This window comes from Hypanus sabinus, chromosome 23 (genome assembly GCF_030144855.1).
Source record: "Hypanus sabinus isolate sHypSab1 chromosome 23, sHypSab1.hap1, whole genome shotgun sequence".
NCBI lineage: Eukaryota > Metazoa > Chordata > Chondrichthyes > Myliobatiformes > Dasyatidae > Hypanus > Hypanus sabinus.
The window spans coordinates 32,801,475-32,822,037 of record NC_082728.1 but is presented as its reverse complement, the minus strand read 5'-3'; the positions used below and the strand labels follow the sequence as shown (position 1 = coordinate 32,822,037).

The following is a 20,563-nucleotide window of genomic DNA, read 5'->3' as shown; positions in this document are numbered from 1 at the left end:
CTTGGGTGGTGGGGATCCCTGATGATGGATGCTACTTTCCTGCAACAATGCTCCATGTAGATTGCTCAGTGGTTGGGAGGGCTTTACGCATGATGTACTGGGCTGTATCCATTATTCTTCATAGGATTCTCTATTCAAAGGCATTGATGTTCCATATAGGCTGTGCTGCAGCCAGTCCACATACCATCGACCACATGTCTATCGATGACAAAGTTTTAGATGTCATGCTGAATCTTTACAAAACTCCTCAGGAAGTAGAGGCACAGCTGTGGTTTCTTCGTAATTCAGGGATACATCTATCTCACTGGAAATACTAAGGACCCTGAGGAAGTGCACTGAAATATTATGTATAATTCTGGTCTCTCTACCCCAGATAGAGGAATTGGTACCTGGAGGTGGGTTTTGTTGGAGAGGTTTGGTGGAATGATCAGTCTGAGAGTACAGAAGCAATATGGGTAATGTCATAGAAAAATATACTGTAGATCCCCTATGGAGTTTGATGAGGATGATAATTGCAGGATGAAGATTTCTCGGGATGGGAAACTGGTATCACCGCCCTTAGCGTGAGGAGTCAATGGTTCAGGACTAATAAAGGTAGTCAAATAATTTCCCCATGACAGAGTGCAGTCAATTTGGATCTGCAATAAAGGTCAGCATTGGAGATTTGAGAGCAAATAGTGTGATAGCATCTCTCCACTGAGAACCAACCACTCTGGTACCTGGGTCAGGAAATAAAAACAAGCATGCTCTAGATATTGTGCTATCAATTTTCTATTCAAGGAACTTTGCTTATTGCAGGGCTATTGACAATCCTTTTACTCATTTTACCCTTCTCACTTCCTGTCTCTAGAACTACACTCATCAAAGATCCTTCAGATCTTTTATATAGTTCTAGCTGTTGTATTCTCTGCTTCTTGGAATTTTGAAATGGCCATCTGAACTAGCTTCAGAAATTCTCTGGATAGAGAATTCTACATTATCTCCATGCTTGAATGAGAAATGCTTTCTGGCCCATGTTTTACTTTAAAGTTGGTGTTTCAAAAATTCCCACCAAATAAGTTCATTTCAGACTATGCTGTCAAAGGCTTTCCTCATTTTAAATACTGCTATTAAATCTCCACTTAATTATCAATACTCAGAGGAATTTTAATAAGGTAATACAGACTGGTGTTACTTGTTATATAGCCACTTACCCCTCTACCCCAACACCCCACCTTCAAAGGCAGTATTTGCTTACTAAATTGTGGCACCCTGCAATGAATGCAATGATTTGTTCATTCTGACCACAAGTTTGTATAACTGTAAAATAATTCCAGTTTTGTTGACGTGGAGTCATAGAGTTGTACAGTACAGAAACTTGCCTTTCAGCCAACACATCGATGCTCATCTATTTATTCAAAAAAACTTATTTCATTTGTCTGCATCATGACTGTATCCTTCTTTGCCTCATCTGTTTACATGTCTGCTAAGCGTAGTAATTGTATCTGATTGCACCATCTTTTCTGGTGACACATTCTAGATATCAACCACTCTCAATGTAAGAGAAACTTACCCCTCAGATTCATTTTTTAAAAACTGTTCTCCTGATCTTAATTCTATGCTCTCATGCAAAAAAGACCTCATCCTTTAGCCTCCTTTCCTCTAGGGATAAAAGATCAATCTATTGAGTCTTTCCCCAAACTGAAGTCCTGCAACCCAGACAACGTTTTGATAAATCTCTTCTGCACTCTTCCCAATGTAGTCACATCTTTCCTGCACTGTGGTGAAAATAACTACACAAAATATTCCAAGTGTGGCTTAACCAGTGTTTTGTCCAGTTGCAACATCAAGAATTCACTCTTACACAAAGCATAGAACAGTACAGCATGGGAGCAGGACTTTCAGCACATGATATCTGCTGATGCTGAAATGAATCAAACCTCCCAGCATGTCTGTATACAACCCATATCTCTTTATTGTCCACATATCCATGTGCCTGTCTAATGAACTCTTAAACATTACCATATCTGCTTCTGCTATGAACCCAGGCAGCTCAGTCCAGACACTTTCCATAAACTTTCTTTTAAAAAATGGCTAGCACATCTCCTTTAAACCTTCCCTTTCTCATATTAAATGCACTTTCTCCAGTACTTGACATTGCTATCCTGGGGGAAAAAAGAGTTTGTCTGTCTCACCTATGCCTATTATCTATCTCCTCTTGTATCCCCAAGTCTCTCTGTTCACTCAGTGTCCTATTATTTACTGCATATATCCTACCAACATGTCACGTCCCAAAGTGTATCACCTTGCACTGTCTGGAATTAAATTCCATTTTCCAAAGCTCTGCCTCAACATTCCACCTGAACTATATCCTTCTGTAGGCTTAGGTAACCTCCTTGCTATACGCAACACTGTCAATTTTAATGCCATCTGCAACCTTACAAATCATACCTCGTATGTTCACAAACAAGTCAATGATATGGACTATAAGCAAAGCTTCCAACACAGATACCCATGATATCTTTATGGCCACAAACATCCCGTCAGAAAAACATGCTCCCATCACTCCAGTCTGTGTTGTTCCATTTCGCCACTTTTCGATCCAATTAGCCAGCTCGGCTTGAATCTGAAATAGCTTAACTTCGACACCAGTTTACTTAAGCAGGATCTTGTCAAGCATCCAGCTAAGGTAGATACAGACATATATCTCTCACCCTACCTTCATTGACCTCCTTTGCTACCTCCTAAAATCCCAATCAAATTACTAGGACAGTGTTTACCCTCTCACGATGCCATGGTGAGTATTTCTAACCAGTCCCTGCTTCTCCAACTGTATATAAATGCTGTGCCAGTATTTTCTCCAGTGATTTTCTTACCACTGGCATGTAGCTATCTGACTTGTCTCTGCACTTCTTAAACATAGGAACAGTGCTAGCTATACATAAATCTTCTGACATCGAGCCTATGGCTAATAAAGATGCAGAAATCTCCATTTGTGCCCCAGCAATCTTGTCCTTTATTTCTCAAATCATTCCAAGACAGATCTCATACGGTTCTGGAAATTTATCCACCCTTACATGTTTCAAGGAATTCAACACCTCCACATTTTTAATACCTATATGCTCCCAAGCAACGTATCTCACCTCAAACTTGCTAGGCTCCACATCCTTGTCCTTGGTGAACAAAGATTATAAGTATTTATTTAGAATATTGCCCTCTTGGTTGCATGCATGAATTACCATTTGGACCCCAGCCTTGTGACCTTGTGACTTACAGAAGGACATTAAGATTCTGCTTAATTTTGTATGCTAAGAATATTTCATAGCCTCATTTTTGTCCTCTTAATTTCTTTTTACATACTCGCATAAATCTTCTATTTTTCTCAAATATTTCTTTTGATTGTAGATTTCTATACCTGCCATATTTTTTCTGATCAAACCTAGTATTCCACTGCTTTTCAGAAAAAAAAATCAGCATACTATCAGGTTTTAAATTATTATGTAGAGGCGTCCGTATTCATACTCCAGGAATTTAGCCATAGTTTTTAGCCACATCTGCTTCACTCCACCTCACTGCTGCCTGTAGTTCAGCCAGCCATGAATGTTGCTGCTCTGGCTGAGATGGTGAAATTTGCAATTATATGTTCTCTGTCCACTTTTGCTGAAAATAAGCATTCTTCCCAAGCCACAAAGGGATCATCTCATAGAGACACCTGCAGAAGGAAAGTCATATAAAAGAGGCACTAAGATTATGTAGAGGAGTGGTGATTTTACTGTTAAATTATTGTACATGATCTAATTAATATATTTTTGAAACATGAAATTCTATTCACTTTCATTTTCATGACCAAAGAACAAGTAAATTTCAGACAATACTGATTTATGATACAGAAGTGGAATGGATTTTATAAGATCCCTGTGATTTTAACTGTTTATCTGTATTATCTGCAGGTGAATCAAGTGACAGAAATGGGGTTATGTTTGAACTTTTTTTATTTGATCGTGTATCTGAGCATGCACTATGTAGAACGTAAGTACTGAAAGCCTTTCAATAAATAGCTCATTCAACATTGATTGTTAAACTTGTGACTGAAGTTATTGGAAATTAATGATTTCTAGCATTTGTGAAGCTGGATTGTGTGGAGTCAGTAATAGGAATATGTAACAAGGACGCTGAACTACCATGCAGTATGGAAGCAGCAGGGATGAAAACATTCACTCTAATAAAGCTACATGCAAATGGATCGAATGATAAAATCGTATATAAATTTAACTCAAATAAAAATGACAGTGGAGTTCAGGGTCGAATTAAATTACGTCATCAAGATTCACAGAATGTGTCCCTGATAATCCAGAAAATACAAGCATCTGATAATGGAACATATCAATTCTTTGTGGAAACAGATCATGGACATGCTACTGAATCCATCCATTTGATAATTAGAGGTGGGTACCATAGCATTTTCTCTGCTTCTAAATTTTCTTTATGAATATTGGTTACATCTAGTTGGTAAAAAATTGCAGTTAATACTGTATCTCTTAAAGTGTCTTGATTTGTGAGTTAGTCTGACATATGCAATATTGATAGTTATATTTTGACAGGGAAGAATGGCTGAATTTATGTTGTCATTGGAAGTCATATCACTGCAACAAATTGTTTTGAATTCTACCATCTTGAGTAGGCTCTTTTCCATCAAACACTGAATAAATGTCCATGAATAAAATAAATGATTTTCAGTTTGTGGATTAAATGCATAATTTATATTTGAGAATATATAAGTTTCTAATGAAGGTAGACATCAGATTCATAAATTGTAGACCATTGTGGTCTACAAAAAAAATCCTGTGTGAATAGTATACAAAGTAGATAGGTTTTCTGATATTTGAAGAAGGTAAGAGAAAGTAATATATTCATTTAGTCATTTAAAATGATGACAATAAAGGTGCAAGCTACAACACTTGTAATTTCTGCCCCAGTGCATTACTAATCTCCTAAGGTTATTGGGACATAAAAGGAAGATTTACTACCTTTAATGGTGTATTTGTACACAGTAAACGCAATTGTCAGTAATGCTTGCGAAATATATTTGGCAAGAAATCATACTACTCTAAGTATGTACTTTGGATCTTTGACTTTGAGGCTCTATTAGTTGAAGATCCACAATTTGTTTTCCTGGATTTATTTATAGACCACTTGGACTAAGTAACGAATAACTCCTACCTCGTATCTCATTAAATTCCAGCTTTAATCTGTCTCTACCCTAATAGTTTGATTAGTCAAATAGTTTCAGATTTGAATTATGTAGTGAGTTATATGAATGTAAGCTGTTCAATAAAGAAAGCTGGAAAATGGCATTCATAATGTTAATATGGATATTAGTGCTAATCCTATTAGACATTGTGCATCTGATGCTATGGTCACATGTAAAGCATGTCTTTCAGCTCCATATACTGGGCCACCCATCAGCAAAAAAGAAGAAAATGGCAAAACATTTCTTGTGTGCACAACAGTTGGATATCCACTGGCACAACTTTATTGGAAGACTGAAAACGAAACCATCTTGCCTAATAGTGTTGACAATGTACGACCAGGTGAATTGTACAACATCACCAGCTGCATTCCAGTAGTTGATGACTGGTGCTCTATAAACTATACTTGTTCTGTTTGCATTGGAAATGATTGTATATCTAAAGGTAACTTTGAATCTTATTTATCATTAAATGCAAGAACTGCAACTTCTGAGCCTCTATTGTGAATTCTCTGTTTATAAAATACAAGGCCTCCATGTATGCTGTAACAATTTCAGTGATTTAATGAAAAGAAACACGTATTTATTCACCACTGACATTTAATCAACATTGCAACTTGGAGTATATGGCAGTTGTCTTGAGTAAAGCAAGCCCATCTGCACGCCAATTTGATAATGATCAAATAATGTGGTGAGGAGAGGAAATAGAAGACCCTAATGGCTGTGACTAGAGGTGTGTAGAAACTGTGGATATCAAGACAAGATCTGAAGCTGGATAGAGGAAGAAAGTTGGGAAGCATGAAGGTGCTTAATGGAACTTGATGATCGGTTTGAACTAAATAAATGATCAAGAATGTCATAGATCATGAAACTCCCTTGAGTGATTCACTATAGTGGGTTTTTGAATCATACTTCAAAAATCATATTTTTAGTGGGCAGAAATAGTGAACCCAACAATTGTAACTCCTTTCAGTTCTGCATTGTCCTAAACTACCAGATTATGCACATTCAATGAGTGTATGTTTATGGTCTTCACCTGTTGTAGCCCATCCACTTTAAGGTTTGACGTGTTGTACATTCAGAGATGCTCTTCTGCACACCACTGTTGTAACATTAGATTATTTGAGTTCCTGCCGCCTTCCTGTCAGGTTGAACCAGTCTGGAATTTCGGGACCTTCAGGACGTTCTCCTCTAGCCTCTATCATTAATAAGGGTTTTTCACCTGCAAAACTGCCACTCAATGGATGTGCTTTGTTTTCTTGCACAATCCTCTTCAAACTCTAGAGACTGCTGTGCATGAAAATGCCAGATCAGCAGTTTCAGAGATACTCAAACCACCCCATCTGACACCAACAGTCATTCCACAGTCCGGTGTACAGCAGGTGTACAGTTTCTAGTGAAATGGCCACTGAGTGTACATCTGCATGATTTACTCCATATAATTATATTTTGTATTCCTTATAACATGTGGAATAATTTTAATAGGAGTTTTGTTCTTATTTTGTAATCATATTTAAAATGTTTGCATTATTTCTGCTCCACTTGTGTTCCAGGAAACACTCCTCAGTTTAATGTTAAAATAGAAACTACTGCAGGGAGCTGACCTAAAATCTTGCCTAGCTATGGATCTTAAATTGGCTGTTAAGTACCCACTATCTTGAATGTTCTATAAGACCATGAGACAATAAGATGTAGTAGCAGAATTAAGCCATTCTGCCCATCAAGTCTGCTCCACCATTTCACCATGGCTGATCCATTTCCTTCTCAGCACTGTTCTCCTGCATTCTCCCCATAACCTTTCATGCCCTGACTAATGAAGAGCTTATCAACTTCTGCCTGAAATACACCCAATGATCTGGCTTCCACAGCCACCTGTGGCAATGAATTGCCCAGATTCAACAACCATTCTAAATGGACATCCCACTAGTCTGAGGCTGGGTCTCTGGTCATAGACTCACCACTATAGGAAGCATATACTCTACAGCCACTCTATCTAGGCTTGTCAACATTTGATAGGTTTCAATGAGATCACCCCAATTCTTCTAAATTCCAGTGAGTACAGGCACAGAGCCAACAATCACTCCTCATAGGATAACCTGATCATTCCTGGAAACATTCTCATGAGCATCCTTGGAACCCTCTTCAATGTCAACACATCGACTCTTGTATAAGGAGCTCAAAACTGCTCACAATTTTCCAAGTGAGGCCTCACCAGTGCCTTATAAATGATCAGCATTACATCCTTGCTCTTATATTCTAGTCGTCTGGAAATGAATGCTAATGTTGCATTTGCCTTCCTCACCACAAACTTAACCTGCAAATTAATCTTTAGGGACTGCTGTTTGAGCTCTCCCAATTCCCTTTGCACCTTGGATTTTTGAGTTTTCTTCCTGTTTAGAAAATAGTCGGTGCTTTTGTTCCTTTTACCAAAGAGCATAACCTTGTACTTCCTGAGACTGTATTCTGATTACAACATCTAAGCTCATTCTCCTAATCTGGCTAAATCCTACTGCAACCTCCCTTCTTCCACACCACTACCAGCCGCTCCACCTATCTTGCTATCATGTGAAAACCTGGACAGTTTTCTGCTTTCTACCTAGCTCACTAAATCCTCTCTTAAGGACATTCTCTCTTTTCCTTCCTATGTTATTGGTGCAAACAGGTACCAAGACTTCTGGCTGCTCACCTTCCCTCTTTAGAATGTTGTGGATCAGATCTGATGCATCTTCCAGGTGTCCCTATCCTGTCTATACTCTGGACTTGTGAGGACCTTTTTGATAGCAGTGTTCCATGATTTAGTTCTTTTTAAATTTATAATTACTTTGAAACCCTCCAAAGTTGAAATTCCCATCAAGTTGAATTTCCATTAATATGGTTCATGTTTCCTGTGCCTCAAAGAATCATTTGCAATAATGTGCACAAGTTGCAGCTGAGCATGAGCGTATTTGGCTTGTCTAAAAGTCCCAATTCAATGTAACCTATGTATCCTAGACAGTTTACTTGTCTCAGTGCAGTTATCTCATGAATTGATATTGTACAAAGTCAATTACAAAATTAAATATTAAGTTTACATTTTTGTGCTACAGAATGTAAATTCTACATTTTCAGACAATTTAATTATTTTCCATTTCAGAATTGGATTGTCTCAAATTTGAAGCAACTTCTCGGCAACCATTGGCTGGTGATAGAACACGTGTTGTTGGTATTCTCCCCTTGGTGTACTTAATACTGCTGTGCACAGCAGCTTTTTACTGCAGGAAGAAATTTTCTAAAGGTAGAGTATTAATTCTGGTCAGTGAAAGGGAAGAACATAGAACATCGAACACTACAGCACAATACAGGCCATTTGGCCCATGATGTTGTGTTCACTTTTCAGCCTACCCCAAGATCAATCTAACTCTTCCCTCCCACATAGCTCTCTATTTTTCTTTCATGCAATGGACATCTAAGAGTCTCTTTAACTTATCAAATGTATCTGCCTCTACCACCATCCCTGGCAGTGTGTTTGTTCCATACATTTACCACTTTGTGTGTAAATAAAACCTACCACCAACAGACAACCACCTACAAATTCCTACTATCACTTAAAAAGTATTCGTCTCATATTAGCCATTGCTGCCTTGGGAAAAAGATGCCAGCTGTCTACTCGATCTACACCTCTTATCTTATATACTTCTACCAAGTTCAAAGTAAATTTATTATCAAAGTACACATATGTCTCATGTACACCCCTGAGATCATTTTCTTCCGGGCATACACAGTAAATCCAAGAAACAAAACAGAATCAATGAAACACCATATCCAACAAGGTGGGCAAACAGCCAACGTGCAAAAGACAAAAACTGTGCAAACAGAAATGAAATAAATAATTACATAAAGTCGAGAACAAGAGATGAAGAGTCCTTTAAAGTTCTCCATAGGTCGTGGAACAGTACAGAGAAATCGTAAGGAAACAGAGGTACTGCTGTGCTTTCTTTGTAATTGTATTTACATGATGGTGAAGGACAGGTCCTCTGAAATGATAACACTGAGGATTTAGAGTTGCTGACACTCATTCTCATGAATAAAGTTGCCTCTCATTCTTCTTTACTCCAAAGTGAAAAGTCCTAGCTTGCTCAACTTTTCCTTATAAGACCTGCACTTTAGTGTAATCAGCATCCTCTGCACCCTCTCTAAAGCTTCCATTTCCTTCCTGAGACAAGACAACCAGACTGAACACAATACTCTGTGTGGTCTAACCAGAGATTTATGGAACTGAAACATTACCCTGTGGTTCATGAAATCAATCCTCCAAATAATGAAGGCCAACACAACACACACCTTGACCACCCTATCAACTTGCATGATAACTCTAAAGGATCTATGCATGTGCACCCCTAGATCCCTCTGATCCTTAACACTGTTAAAAGTCCTGCCATTAGCACTGTACCTTGCCTTCAAGTTTGACCTTCCCAAGTGAATCACTTGACATATTTCTAATTGAATTCCATCTCCCACATCTCAGTCCATCAGTCAAGCCCAATATTCTGTCATTGTCCCATTGTAATCTACGACAACCTTCTACACTATCCACAACACCACCAATCAATGTGTAATTTGAAAATTTACTAACCCACCCTTCTATTTCCTCATCCAAGACATCTATAAAAATCACAAAGAGCAGGGGTCCCTAAACAGGTCCCCGGGAATTCCACTTGTTACCAGTCAGCAGGCAGAGGACGATCCATCTACAACCACCATCTGACTTTTATAGGGAAGCCAATTCAGAATCCATACAGGCAAGTTTTCCTAGATCACTTCCTTCCTTGCTTTTCTGAAAGAGCCTACCATGGGGAACCTTTTTTGGTACCTTACTAAATCTATAAACACCAAATCCATCACTCCATCTTCATCAATTTGTTTTGTCACTTTCTCAAAAAAGTCACTCAGGTTCATGAGGCATTACCTCCTCTTCACAAAGCTACACTGATTGTCCCAAGTTAGACTATGCTACTTCAAAGACTCTAACACTGGTGTTACATAGCAGTTTTTGAAGATTCTGTTCTCCATTCCATTCAATAAAGACCCATTCACACTTTTACCAATCTGTCTTTCTCCATTCCAACTTTAGCTAGGGTAAGACTGCAGCACCCACCACACTTAACTGAGTGACCATTTTTCATAAAAGAGACTAAAGAGCATCAATCATAAGCAATATAATGTAAAAGTGGCCATTGTTGGCCATCAGTACTGTTCTCTCTCAATACCATCACATATTCACTACACAATATAAGCAACTTAACAGCAAAACTTCTCAACATGGACAGAATTATAATGAAATCTGACACTGTTCTAAAGATGGAGACAATATTCCATGTAAAGAAATAACTGGTCCAAAGTGGTGGATATTGAGAGGTACTTGAAGGAGAGAAAGAGAGAGGGTTAAGAAGCTGGGAAGAATAAAACTTGTAATAAAAGACCAGACTTGTGTACCAGAAGACGAGGGTGGAGGAAGCAAAAATTTCCCTGCAAGGTGCAGGGTCATAAAATGAGAGAAACACAAGTTCAGGAAACTACTTAAATGCATGGATAATAAATGCAAGGCATTGCTTAAAAATGAACTATTCAGATCAGCAAGGTGTAATGACTGAATGGAATTTGGCCCATTTAACAGGAAAACTTTGAAACATAAAACATAGGAGACAAATATGCCATCCAGACAGTTGAGCTTGCGTCACCATTTAACATGATCATGGATGATCATTCACTTCAGTATTCCTGCCTTCCCTTTCCTCTTGATCCTTCTAAGCCAGGGGTTCCCAACCTGTAGCCACAGACTCCAGTGAAACGGTCTCCCAGTCTGCGTTGGCTCTCACCACTATATAGAAGTCCGCACCGGGAGCACTGGACCCAGTATACCACACCAGCCAACTCAGAGGTGAAGTATCTCCTCACCTGGAAGGACTGTCTGGGGCCCTGAATGGTGGTGAGGGAGGAAGTGTAAGGGCAGGTGTAGAACTTGTTCCGCTTACAAGGATAAATGCCGGGAGGAAGATTGGTGGGAAGGGATGGGGGGGACGAATGGACAAGGGAGTCACATAGGGAGCGATCCCTGTGGAAAGCAGAAAGACGGGGGGGGGAAGGAAAGTTGTGCTTGGTGGCGGGATCCCGTTCGAAGTGGCAGAAGTTACGGAGAATTATATGTTGGACCTGGAGGCTGGTGGGGTGGTAGGTGAGGACAAGGGGAACCCCATCCCTAGTGGAGTGGCAGGAAGATGGGGTGAGAGCAGATGTGCATGAAATGGGAGAGATGCATTTGAGAGCAGAGTTGATGGTGGAGGTAGGGAAGCCCCTTTCTTTAGAAAAGCAAGACATCTCCTTCGTCCTGGAATGGAAAGTCTCATCCTGAGAGCAGATGAGGTGGAGGTGGAGGAATTGCAAGAAGGGGATGGCATTTTTGCAAGAGACAGAGAGAGAAGAGGAATAGTCCAGGTACTTGTGAGAGTCCGTAGGCTTATAGTAGACATCAGTAGATAAGCCATCTCCAGAGACAGAGACAGAAAGATCAAGAAAGGGGAGGGAGGTGTCAGAAATAGACATAAGTAGATAAGCAATAATCTGCCTGTCAGTTTTCAGAAACTTTATTCATATCAAAGTGCATTAGCCTTGAATTTGCCCACTGAGAACATTTTAGGGTTAAAAAAGAAAGAGAAGTTCAGCAGCAAACAAAGTGTGATATGGTTCATGGTTAAGTATTAAATCATGTAAAGTTGTTTCAAGAAACATCTTTTCAGATTGAATATAATACTATTTTAACTTGAAATATTAATGTTGCCATTTTCTTAAAAGCATACATCAGGAAACAATCTGCATCAATGCTGGTAAATTTTGTAGGTATGTAACTTTTAAGAATATCTTTACAATTTCTAAAAGGAAGAGTTATTTTACCTTTAATTAGAGCATAGAAGCATATAGTGTGGGATCAGGCACTTTGTCCTACAATGGTCATAATGAGAACAAAGTATTTCAATCAGCCTGCACATGGGCTATACCCCTCCAGTTCCTGTCTGTTTATGTGACTGTATAAATGCCTCTTGAACATTGACATTCTGTTTGTACCAAGTTCCTTCACACACAGTGCTTAAAAAAGCCTTATTTTTCTCTCTCTCTGTCCCTCTCACAATCACTCCTTGCCTGCTCTCCATCTCGCCCTAGTGCTCCCCTCCCCCTTTCTTTCTCCCTAGGCCTCCCATCCCATGATCCTCTCCCTTCTCCAGCTGTGTATCCCTTTTGCCAATCAACTTTCCAGCACTTAGCTTCATCCCTCCCCCTCCTGTCTTCTCCTATCACTTCGGATTTCCCCCCTCCCCCTCTCAAATATTTTACTATCTTTTCTTTCAGTTAGTCCTGACAAAGGGTCTCGGCCTGAAATGTCGACTATACTTCTTCCTATAGATGCAGCCTGGCCTGCTGCGATCTACCAGCATTTTGTGTGTATTCTTTGAAAATCTCCTTTAAATTTTTCTGTCTCACCTTAAAGATACGCCGTTTCGTATTTGATATTTCCACCTGCAACAAGATTCTATCCAATATATCTGTGCCTCTCATAATGTACGATGCTTCTATCTGGTCACCCCTCAGCCTCTTGTGCTTAGGCAAAATAATCCATGTTTGTCCAACTTCTCCTTACAGTGAATACTCTTTAATTCAGGAAATATATTAGCAGACCTTCTTCAAAGCCTTCACGTCCTTTCTATAATACAGCAACATGAACTGCTAACAGTACTCGAAATGTGGCCTTACCAAAGTATAATACAACTGCAACATGACTTCCCAGTGCTTATACTCAGCAGCCCAAAAGCTGAAAACATGTCTGCCAAATCCCATCCTTACCACCTTAGTAACTTGTGTTGCTACTTTCAATGAGCTATTGACTTCTTCCTCAATATCCCTAAGTACAATAATGCTCCTCACTTCCTGCTATTTACTGATCAAATCCCGTGCATTTGACCTCCCAAAGTACAACACCTCAAACGTATTCAGATTAAAATCCATCTGCAATTTCTCTGCCCGTATTTCCAATTGGTGTATATCCTATTGATTCCTTCCGCATTATTCACAACTCCCCCAGTTTCTGCATTGCATACAAACTTATTCATCAACCACTTATTTCCATCCAAATCATTTATATAAATCACAAATAATAGAGGTCCCAGCATTGACCCTTGTGGAGCGTCACTGGCCACAGACCTCCAGCCAGAGTAACTCCCCTGCATAATTACGGCACATCCAATTTTGCATCCAACCTATCAAGTCTCCATGGATCTGCTGGGCCTTAGTATTCTGGATTAACCTACCACAAGTAATCTTATCCACAGCTTTACTATAGCATTTACTGCCTTGCCATTATCAATTACTTCAAAAAGCACAATAAAGTTTGTGATATATGTCCTCCTCCAAAGGATGGAATGATGGAGAAGACTCGATGTGCTAATTGGCCTAATTCTGCTCCTGTGCTTTATGGTCTTTCCAGATGCGATTTGATCCTATCCATAACAATTCTCTCCAATAATTTTGTGTAAGGCTCACAGGTCTCTAATTTGCTGGTTTGTCTCAGAACTAGAGGAACAGTATTGACTATTCTCCATTCCCCAGGGGCCTGTCAATATAGAGGATATAAAGATCTCTGTCAATCAGCAATTTCCTGTCTTGCCTCTCCCGGTAACTTGGGATAGATCACATCAAGCTCTGAGGATTTATTCAGCATAATATTCTTCAGCTTCTCCAATTCCTCCTGCTGTTTAGTATCAACATGATCTAGAACAGGGGTGGCCAACCTTTTACATTCCATGCGTTTATTTTTTCATGCACGAGTTCTGATTTGCCATACAACTCTTGTACTGAGACTTATATGCTCATCAAGCCAGTGCTTATGCCGGTTTCCATGGCATGAGGTGACTGAGAGTACGAGAATTCCTCCCCCCCCCCAGGGGGGGACGCCAGTCTATCACGAGGTTAACCCCCAGCATTTTGCCGGTACCCATTTTCAGCTGGGTGGACTGGAGCAATGTGTGGTTAAGTGCCTTGCTCAAGGACACAACATATCGCTTTGGTGGGGCTCAAACTCATGACCTTCAGATCGCTAGTCCAATGCCTTAACCATTTGGCCACACACACTATACAACTCTTATACCCCCATTCAATTCTTGTAAAAATATGTTAATATAGACATACTTAGCATTTTTACATGATGTATTCATTTAGTATAAAAAACAAGATAAACATTACTTACCTTAATGAGACTTTTAATATATTTTATCTTCTTTTGATTTCTTTCTTTTTCTTAATCACATATACTTTCCGTAACTCAAACTCAAGTAGTAGCTTCAGTTTCCCTTCTATTTCAGTCTGATGTTGTGTTTTATTGTGTCTATTAAGATCATGTATTCTATGGTGTGAGAAAATGTTTTCACAAACAATGCACAACGGTTTTCCTGATGGACACGCTATAAATAAGAACTTATTTTCCCACTGTTCATTGCGGCACTTCTAATCAGCCAATGCGCCACTTTTGGCAGAGGCTCCATAGGTTGGCCATCCCTGATCTAGAATATTTGCGTACCACTCTCTGATCTCACTAACCACACTTGAGGAAAAACTTTTTCACCCAGAGTTGTGGTTCTATGGAATGCTCTGCCTCAGAAGGCAGTGGATGCCAATTCTCTGGATGCTTTCAAGAAAGAGTTAGATAGAGCTCTTAAAGATTGCAGAGTGAAGGGATATGGGGAGAAGGCAGGAATGGGGTACTGATTGTGGATGATCAGCCATGATCACATTGAATGGCGGTTCTGGCTCAAAGGGCTGAATGGCCTACTCCTGCACCTATTGTCTATTGTCTCTCTTTCATGTACTCTTTAAATGCAAAGTATTAGTTTCCTCTGAGGTTACTTTAGCTCCATCCTTCAACTGATGAGTTATTTTTTCTCCAACAGATGACAAAGAAAATTGAATATGTGTATCAAGTTAATTCTCCAAAAAAAGAGCCAGATTCTGTCATCAATCTACTCTTGTCAATCAACATAATTATTCATGTGAATTAGCAAAATCAGTATTGTCAATATATTTTCACCAGATTCCTATGTCGATAACTCACAGTTTAATGAGCTAATCATGCTATACTTTCTGCATCCAAATAAAAGAACTGGAATCTGAACTGAAAGTTATCAACTGAAAAATTTAAGAGAATTTTCCAAGATGCAGACAAGATGAAGCCTGACTTTCTGAAGATTATAATCAAGGCACAGAACAGCTTAAGTCAATAAGAAAAATAAAACCTTTCTGTTTGATTACTTAACATTGTGGAAATGTAATAAATCTTTAATAATTAACTTTTAAAATAAAAAAACTCCAAATTTCAGACTGTATTCAGAATGATTTTATTGTAATGGCAGGTTTTTCAGTTAGAAAATTAATGTGAAAGCTATTTCATGATTCCAAAATCCATGTTCAGACCCATCCTACAATCCATATAAGCTTAGACTCTTAACAGATGTGGAAGCCCAGGGCACAATACCAAGAATTGTCTCATTCAATGCTTACAGTGTGTTAGGGCTGTTAGGGGTTGATGATTAAGGCAGCAGTTCAGGTATACAGTATAGAAAGTGGGCAAGTAGGTACACAGACAATCCGGGCAATAGTCATCTACCATAATATGTGTCATGTAAGGTTAATGATGTGTACACTGGTATAGAATGGCGGGTAAGTCAGCACCTGGAATTTTGTTTGAAGGTCTGGTTAGCATACGATAGAGAAGAATTAGAATTGGAATCAGTTTACTATTATCATGTGTACCAAGGTACAGTGAAAAATTTGCCTTCCACAAAATTCATACAGATCAGTTGATTACAGAAGTGCATCAAGGTTTTACAATGTAAAACAGTAACAGCATGCTTAAAAGTGTTACAGAGACAGTGCAGTGCTGGTAGACTACAAGATGCAAAGTCATAATGAGGCAGACTGTGAGGTCAAGGGTCCATCTTATCATACTGGGGAAACATGCCTTGTAACAGCAGGATGGAAGTTGTCCTTGAGCCTGGTAGTAAGTGCTTTCAGGCTTTTTTAAAAATCTTTTGCCTGATGGAAGGGGGAGAAGAAAGATTCTCCCTGGTGGCCAGAGCCATTAACCCTTTCATTCCAGGAGCATTCTCATGAACCCTCTCCAATACCAGCTTATCCTTTCTTAGGTAAGAGACACAAAACTGCTCACAATGCTCCAAATGCAGTCTGACCAATGCCTTAAACGGTTTCAGCATTATATCCTTGTTTTTATTCTCATCCTCCTGAAATTTAATTTGCCTTCCTTACTACCAACTTGAGCAACAGGTTAACCTTTAGGGAATCCTGCACAAGGACTCCCAAGTCTCTTTGCACCTCAGCTTTCTGAATTTTTTCTGTTTAGAAAATAGTCTACAGCTTTATTCCTTCCACTAAAATGTACGAAAATACCATTCCCTACACTGTACTCCATTTGCCACTTCTTCACCCATTCTCCTAACCTGTACAAGTTCATCTGCAGACTCCCTACTTCCTCAACATACCCTTCCCCTCCACCTACCTTTGTATCATCACTTGGCCACAAACCCATCGAGTCCATCATCTACATCATTGACATATATTGTGATAAAAAGCAGTCCCAAAACCAAATATTGCAGACCACCACTAATCAATGGCAGCCAATCAGAAAAGGCTTCTTTTTTATCCCCCTTTTTGCCTCCTGGCTGGTAGCCAATCTTCTTCATGCTGTACCTCAATGAATAAATAAACAAACAAACAGACAAACAAACAAATACATTAAGCTTTCCCACTTAAATGTCAGTCACCTGGTCATGCTAGCTTCCCAATATAAATCCCCTCCTGTAGTTAAACTATCCACATAATGTTTCAAGAAATCGTCCTAGATGAAACTTACTATTTCTCCTCTGTTCAAGACTTTTTATGCTGAGGAAGTCCGTCAATATTGAGGAAGTTAAAATTACCCTCTACAACAACCGTGTTGTTTTTAGGTATTTCCATAATCTGCCTACATATCTGTTCCTCTACCTTCTGTTGGCTATTAAGCAAATTATTTCTCACGAGTCTCCAATACATGTCACTTCCCCTTCACCAATCATTTTCTCTTGTTATGTTTACATTAAACCTGCAGTTTTAACATCTCTGCTAAATCCCTTTTTTATAACCTTATACTCTCTTTCAAATTCATTTTTTACCCTATTAGTACTTTTTCTAGCTCTCTCAGTCAACTGTATTTCTGCTTTATCGTGTATTTGACTTCTTATGTGCCCTTCTCTTACTTTATTTGTTGACATATATCATTGATTAGGGCAAGCCACTGTTTTGCTTTACTCCTTTGGAATGAGAGAGGATGAGAAGTGACCTGATAGAGGTGTATAAGATGATGAGAGGCATTGATCATGTGGATAGTCAGAGGCTTTATCCCAAGGCTGAAATGACTAGCATGAAAGGGCACAGTTTAAAGGTGCTTGGAAGTTGGTACAGTGAAGATGTCAGGGGTAAGTTTTTTACGCAGAGAGTGGTGAGTGCATGGAATGGGCAGCCGGAAACGGCGGTGGAGGTGGATACGATAGAGTCTTTTAAGAGACTCCTGGATAGGTACATGCAGCTTAGAAAAATAGAGCGCTATGGGTAACCCTAGGTAGTTTCTAAAGTAAGTACATGTTCAGCACAGCCTTGTGGGCTGAAGAGCCTGTATTGTGCTGGTTGTCTAATGTTTCCATGTTTTTCTATTGTAACCATGGGAGTACCCAATATTATAGTGATGGATTTAGGGAGGGATAGGCTTCCATGCTCTTAAAAGTCTGGGCACAGAAACATTCATTCAATATGTTTCAAAAGGTACATTGAATGTCAGTGATATGTATACAATATATACCCTGAAATTCTTTTTCTTTGCAAACATCCACAAAAACAGAGTGCCCTGAACAATGAATGAATGAATGAATGAAGAAAAAATGCAGTTCATGTCAGCATTTAGGAAGGGTCAGAACTTCTCTTGACCTGTCCCCATCGTCCATCCCCTACATTGCTGAGATGTAGCATGTGAGAATGCAGGGGTACACATACGGTGCAGTTGACTTTGTCTTGACGAAGGTGTTTGAATTTACAAAACTAGATATCAATTTTGATGCGTAAACATATAACTATACTGAACTATCTGTTCACGCCCAATACAGTGATGTACACTTAATGACCCCTTTATTAGGTACACCCGCTAATTAATGTACATATTTTATCAGCCAATCGTGTGACTGCAATGCAATACAAAGTCCTGTTCAGACCGAACGTTAAAATGGAGAAGAGATGTGATCTAGGTGCCTTTGAGCGTGGAATGATTGTTGGTGCTAGACGGAGTGGCTTTGGGTATCTCAGAAACTGCTGATCCCCTGGGATTTTCATGTACATCAAAACTTTATAGAAAATAATTTGACTAAAAAAAATCCAGTGAGCAGAAGTTTAGTGGGTGAAAATGCTTTGTTAATGAGAGAGGTCAGAGGAGAATGGCCAGACTGGTTCAAGCTGACAGGAAAGCGACAGTACATCAAATAAACAATGTGTTCCAACAGTGGTTCACAGAACTACTGATCCCACAACACATCAAACCTTGAAGCTGATGGGCTGGAGCAGCAAAAGACCACAAAAATACACTCAGTGGTCACTTCATCAGGTACCGGAGATACCTTATAAAGAAGCAACGGGGAGTTAATCTTGTATATTGATTGTTGATATTGATCAACTGCTTTCATTGTACTAACTTAAAATTAAAATCTTATTCTTTTGAGTTTTGAGAGATTCTCCCACCAGCCCCCTCCCTTAATGTTTGCTAGAAGTGAATATAAGGCCTGTTCAGTCTACAGCTTTGTTTGTTTGTGTGTGGCTCACTGAACCAAAGAACAACAAAGAACAAGGAACAATACAACACAGTACAGGCCATTCAGCCCACAATGTTGTGCCGACCCTCAAACCCTGCCTCCCATATAACCCACCACCTTAAATTCCTCCATATACCTGTCTAGTAGTCTCTTAAATTTCACTAATGTATCTACCTCCACCACTGACTCAGGCAGTGCATTCCACGCATCAACCACTCTCTGAGTAAAAAACCTTCCTCTAAAATCCCCCCTGAACTTTCCTTCCCTTACCTTAAAGCCATGTCCTCTTGTACTCAGCAGTGTTGCCCTGGGGAAGGGGCGCTGGCTGTCCACTCAATCTATTTCTCTTAATATCTTGTATACCTCTTTCATGTCTCCTCTCACCCTCCTTCGCTCCAGAGAGTAAAGCCCTAGCTCCCTTAATCTATGATCATGTTGCATACTCTCTAAACCAGGCAGCATCCTGTTAAGTCTCCTCTCTACCCTTTCCAATGCTTCCACATCCTTCCTATAATGAGGTGACCAGAACTGGACACAGTATTCCAAGTGTGGCCTAACCAGAGTTTCATAGAGTTGCATCATTACCCTGAGACTCTTAAACTCTTTACCTCAATTTATGAAAGCTAACACTCCATAAGCTTTCTTAACTACCCTATCTACCTGTGAGGCAACCTTCAGGGATCTGTGGACATGTAACCCCAGATCCCTCTGCTCCTCCACACCCAAGTATCCTGCCATTTACTTTGTACTCTGCCTTGGAGTTTGTTCTTCCAAAGTGTACCACCTCACACTTCTCCGGGTTGCACTCCATCTGCCACTTCTCAGCCCACTTCTGCATCCTATCAATGTCTCTGCAATCTTAGACAATCCTCACCATTATCCACAGCACCACCAACTCTTGTGTCATCTGCAAACTTGCCAACCCACCCTTCTACCCTTATATCCAGGTTGTTAATAAAAATCACGAAAAGTAGAAGTCCAGAACCGATCCTTGTGGGATACTACTAGTCACAACCCTCTAATCCAAATGTACTCCCTCCACCACGGCCTTCTGCTTTCTGCAGGCAGGCCAATTCTGAATCCACCTGGCCAAACTTCCCTGGATCCCATGCCTTCTGACTTTCTGAATAAGCCTACCGTGTAGTACCTTGTCAAATGCCTTACTAAAATCCATGTAAATCACATCCACTGCACTACCCTCATCTATATGCCTGGTCACCTCCTCAAAGAACTCTAGCAGGCTTGTTAGGCATGTCTTGGGGTCCGGTCCGGAGCCGTCTTCCAGGTCTTGCTCCGGTCCGTGGACTCTGGACTCGAGGCCTTGCAGCCAGCCCTCCTGTCACACGGACCCATTGGATCACCTTGGCTTAAGGAGGTACACCTGTTGCCTATAAGGGGGCAGGTGTTTATA

The 20,563-nt window shown here is 39.8% G+C and overlaps 1 protein-coding gene across 5 annotated transcripts in view; it reads left to right on the top strand.

Moving 5' to 3' along the window:
• LOC132380102 (butyrophilin subfamily 1 member A1-like) overlaps positions 1–15,617 on the top strand; it is a 94,284-nt gene extending 78,667 nt beyond the window's left edge. For 2 of the 5 annotated variants that reach the window (XM_059948675.1, XM_059948676.1), the window contains exons 2-7: positions 3,930–4,008; positions 4,098–4,424; positions 5,409–5,672; positions 8,361–8,501; positions 12,056–12,100; positions 15,199–15,617. In XM_059948675.1, coding sequence (XP_059804658.1) covers positions 3,948–4,008; positions 4,098–4,424; positions 5,409–5,672; positions 8,361–8,501; positions 12,056–12,100; positions 15,199–15,215 — 855 coding nt within the window. In that variant the 5' untranslated portion in view covers positions 3,930–3,947 and the 3' untranslated portion in view covers positions 15,216–15,617. The remainder of the gene's footprint in view (positions 1–3,929; positions 4,009–4,097; positions 4,425–5,408; positions 5,673–8,360; positions 8,502–12,055; positions 12,101–15,198) is intronic. The other 3 variants (XM_059948677.1, XM_059948679.1, XM_059948678.1) reach the window with 3 other exon arrangements.
• Positions 15,618–20,563: the final 4,946 nt, after the last annotated feature.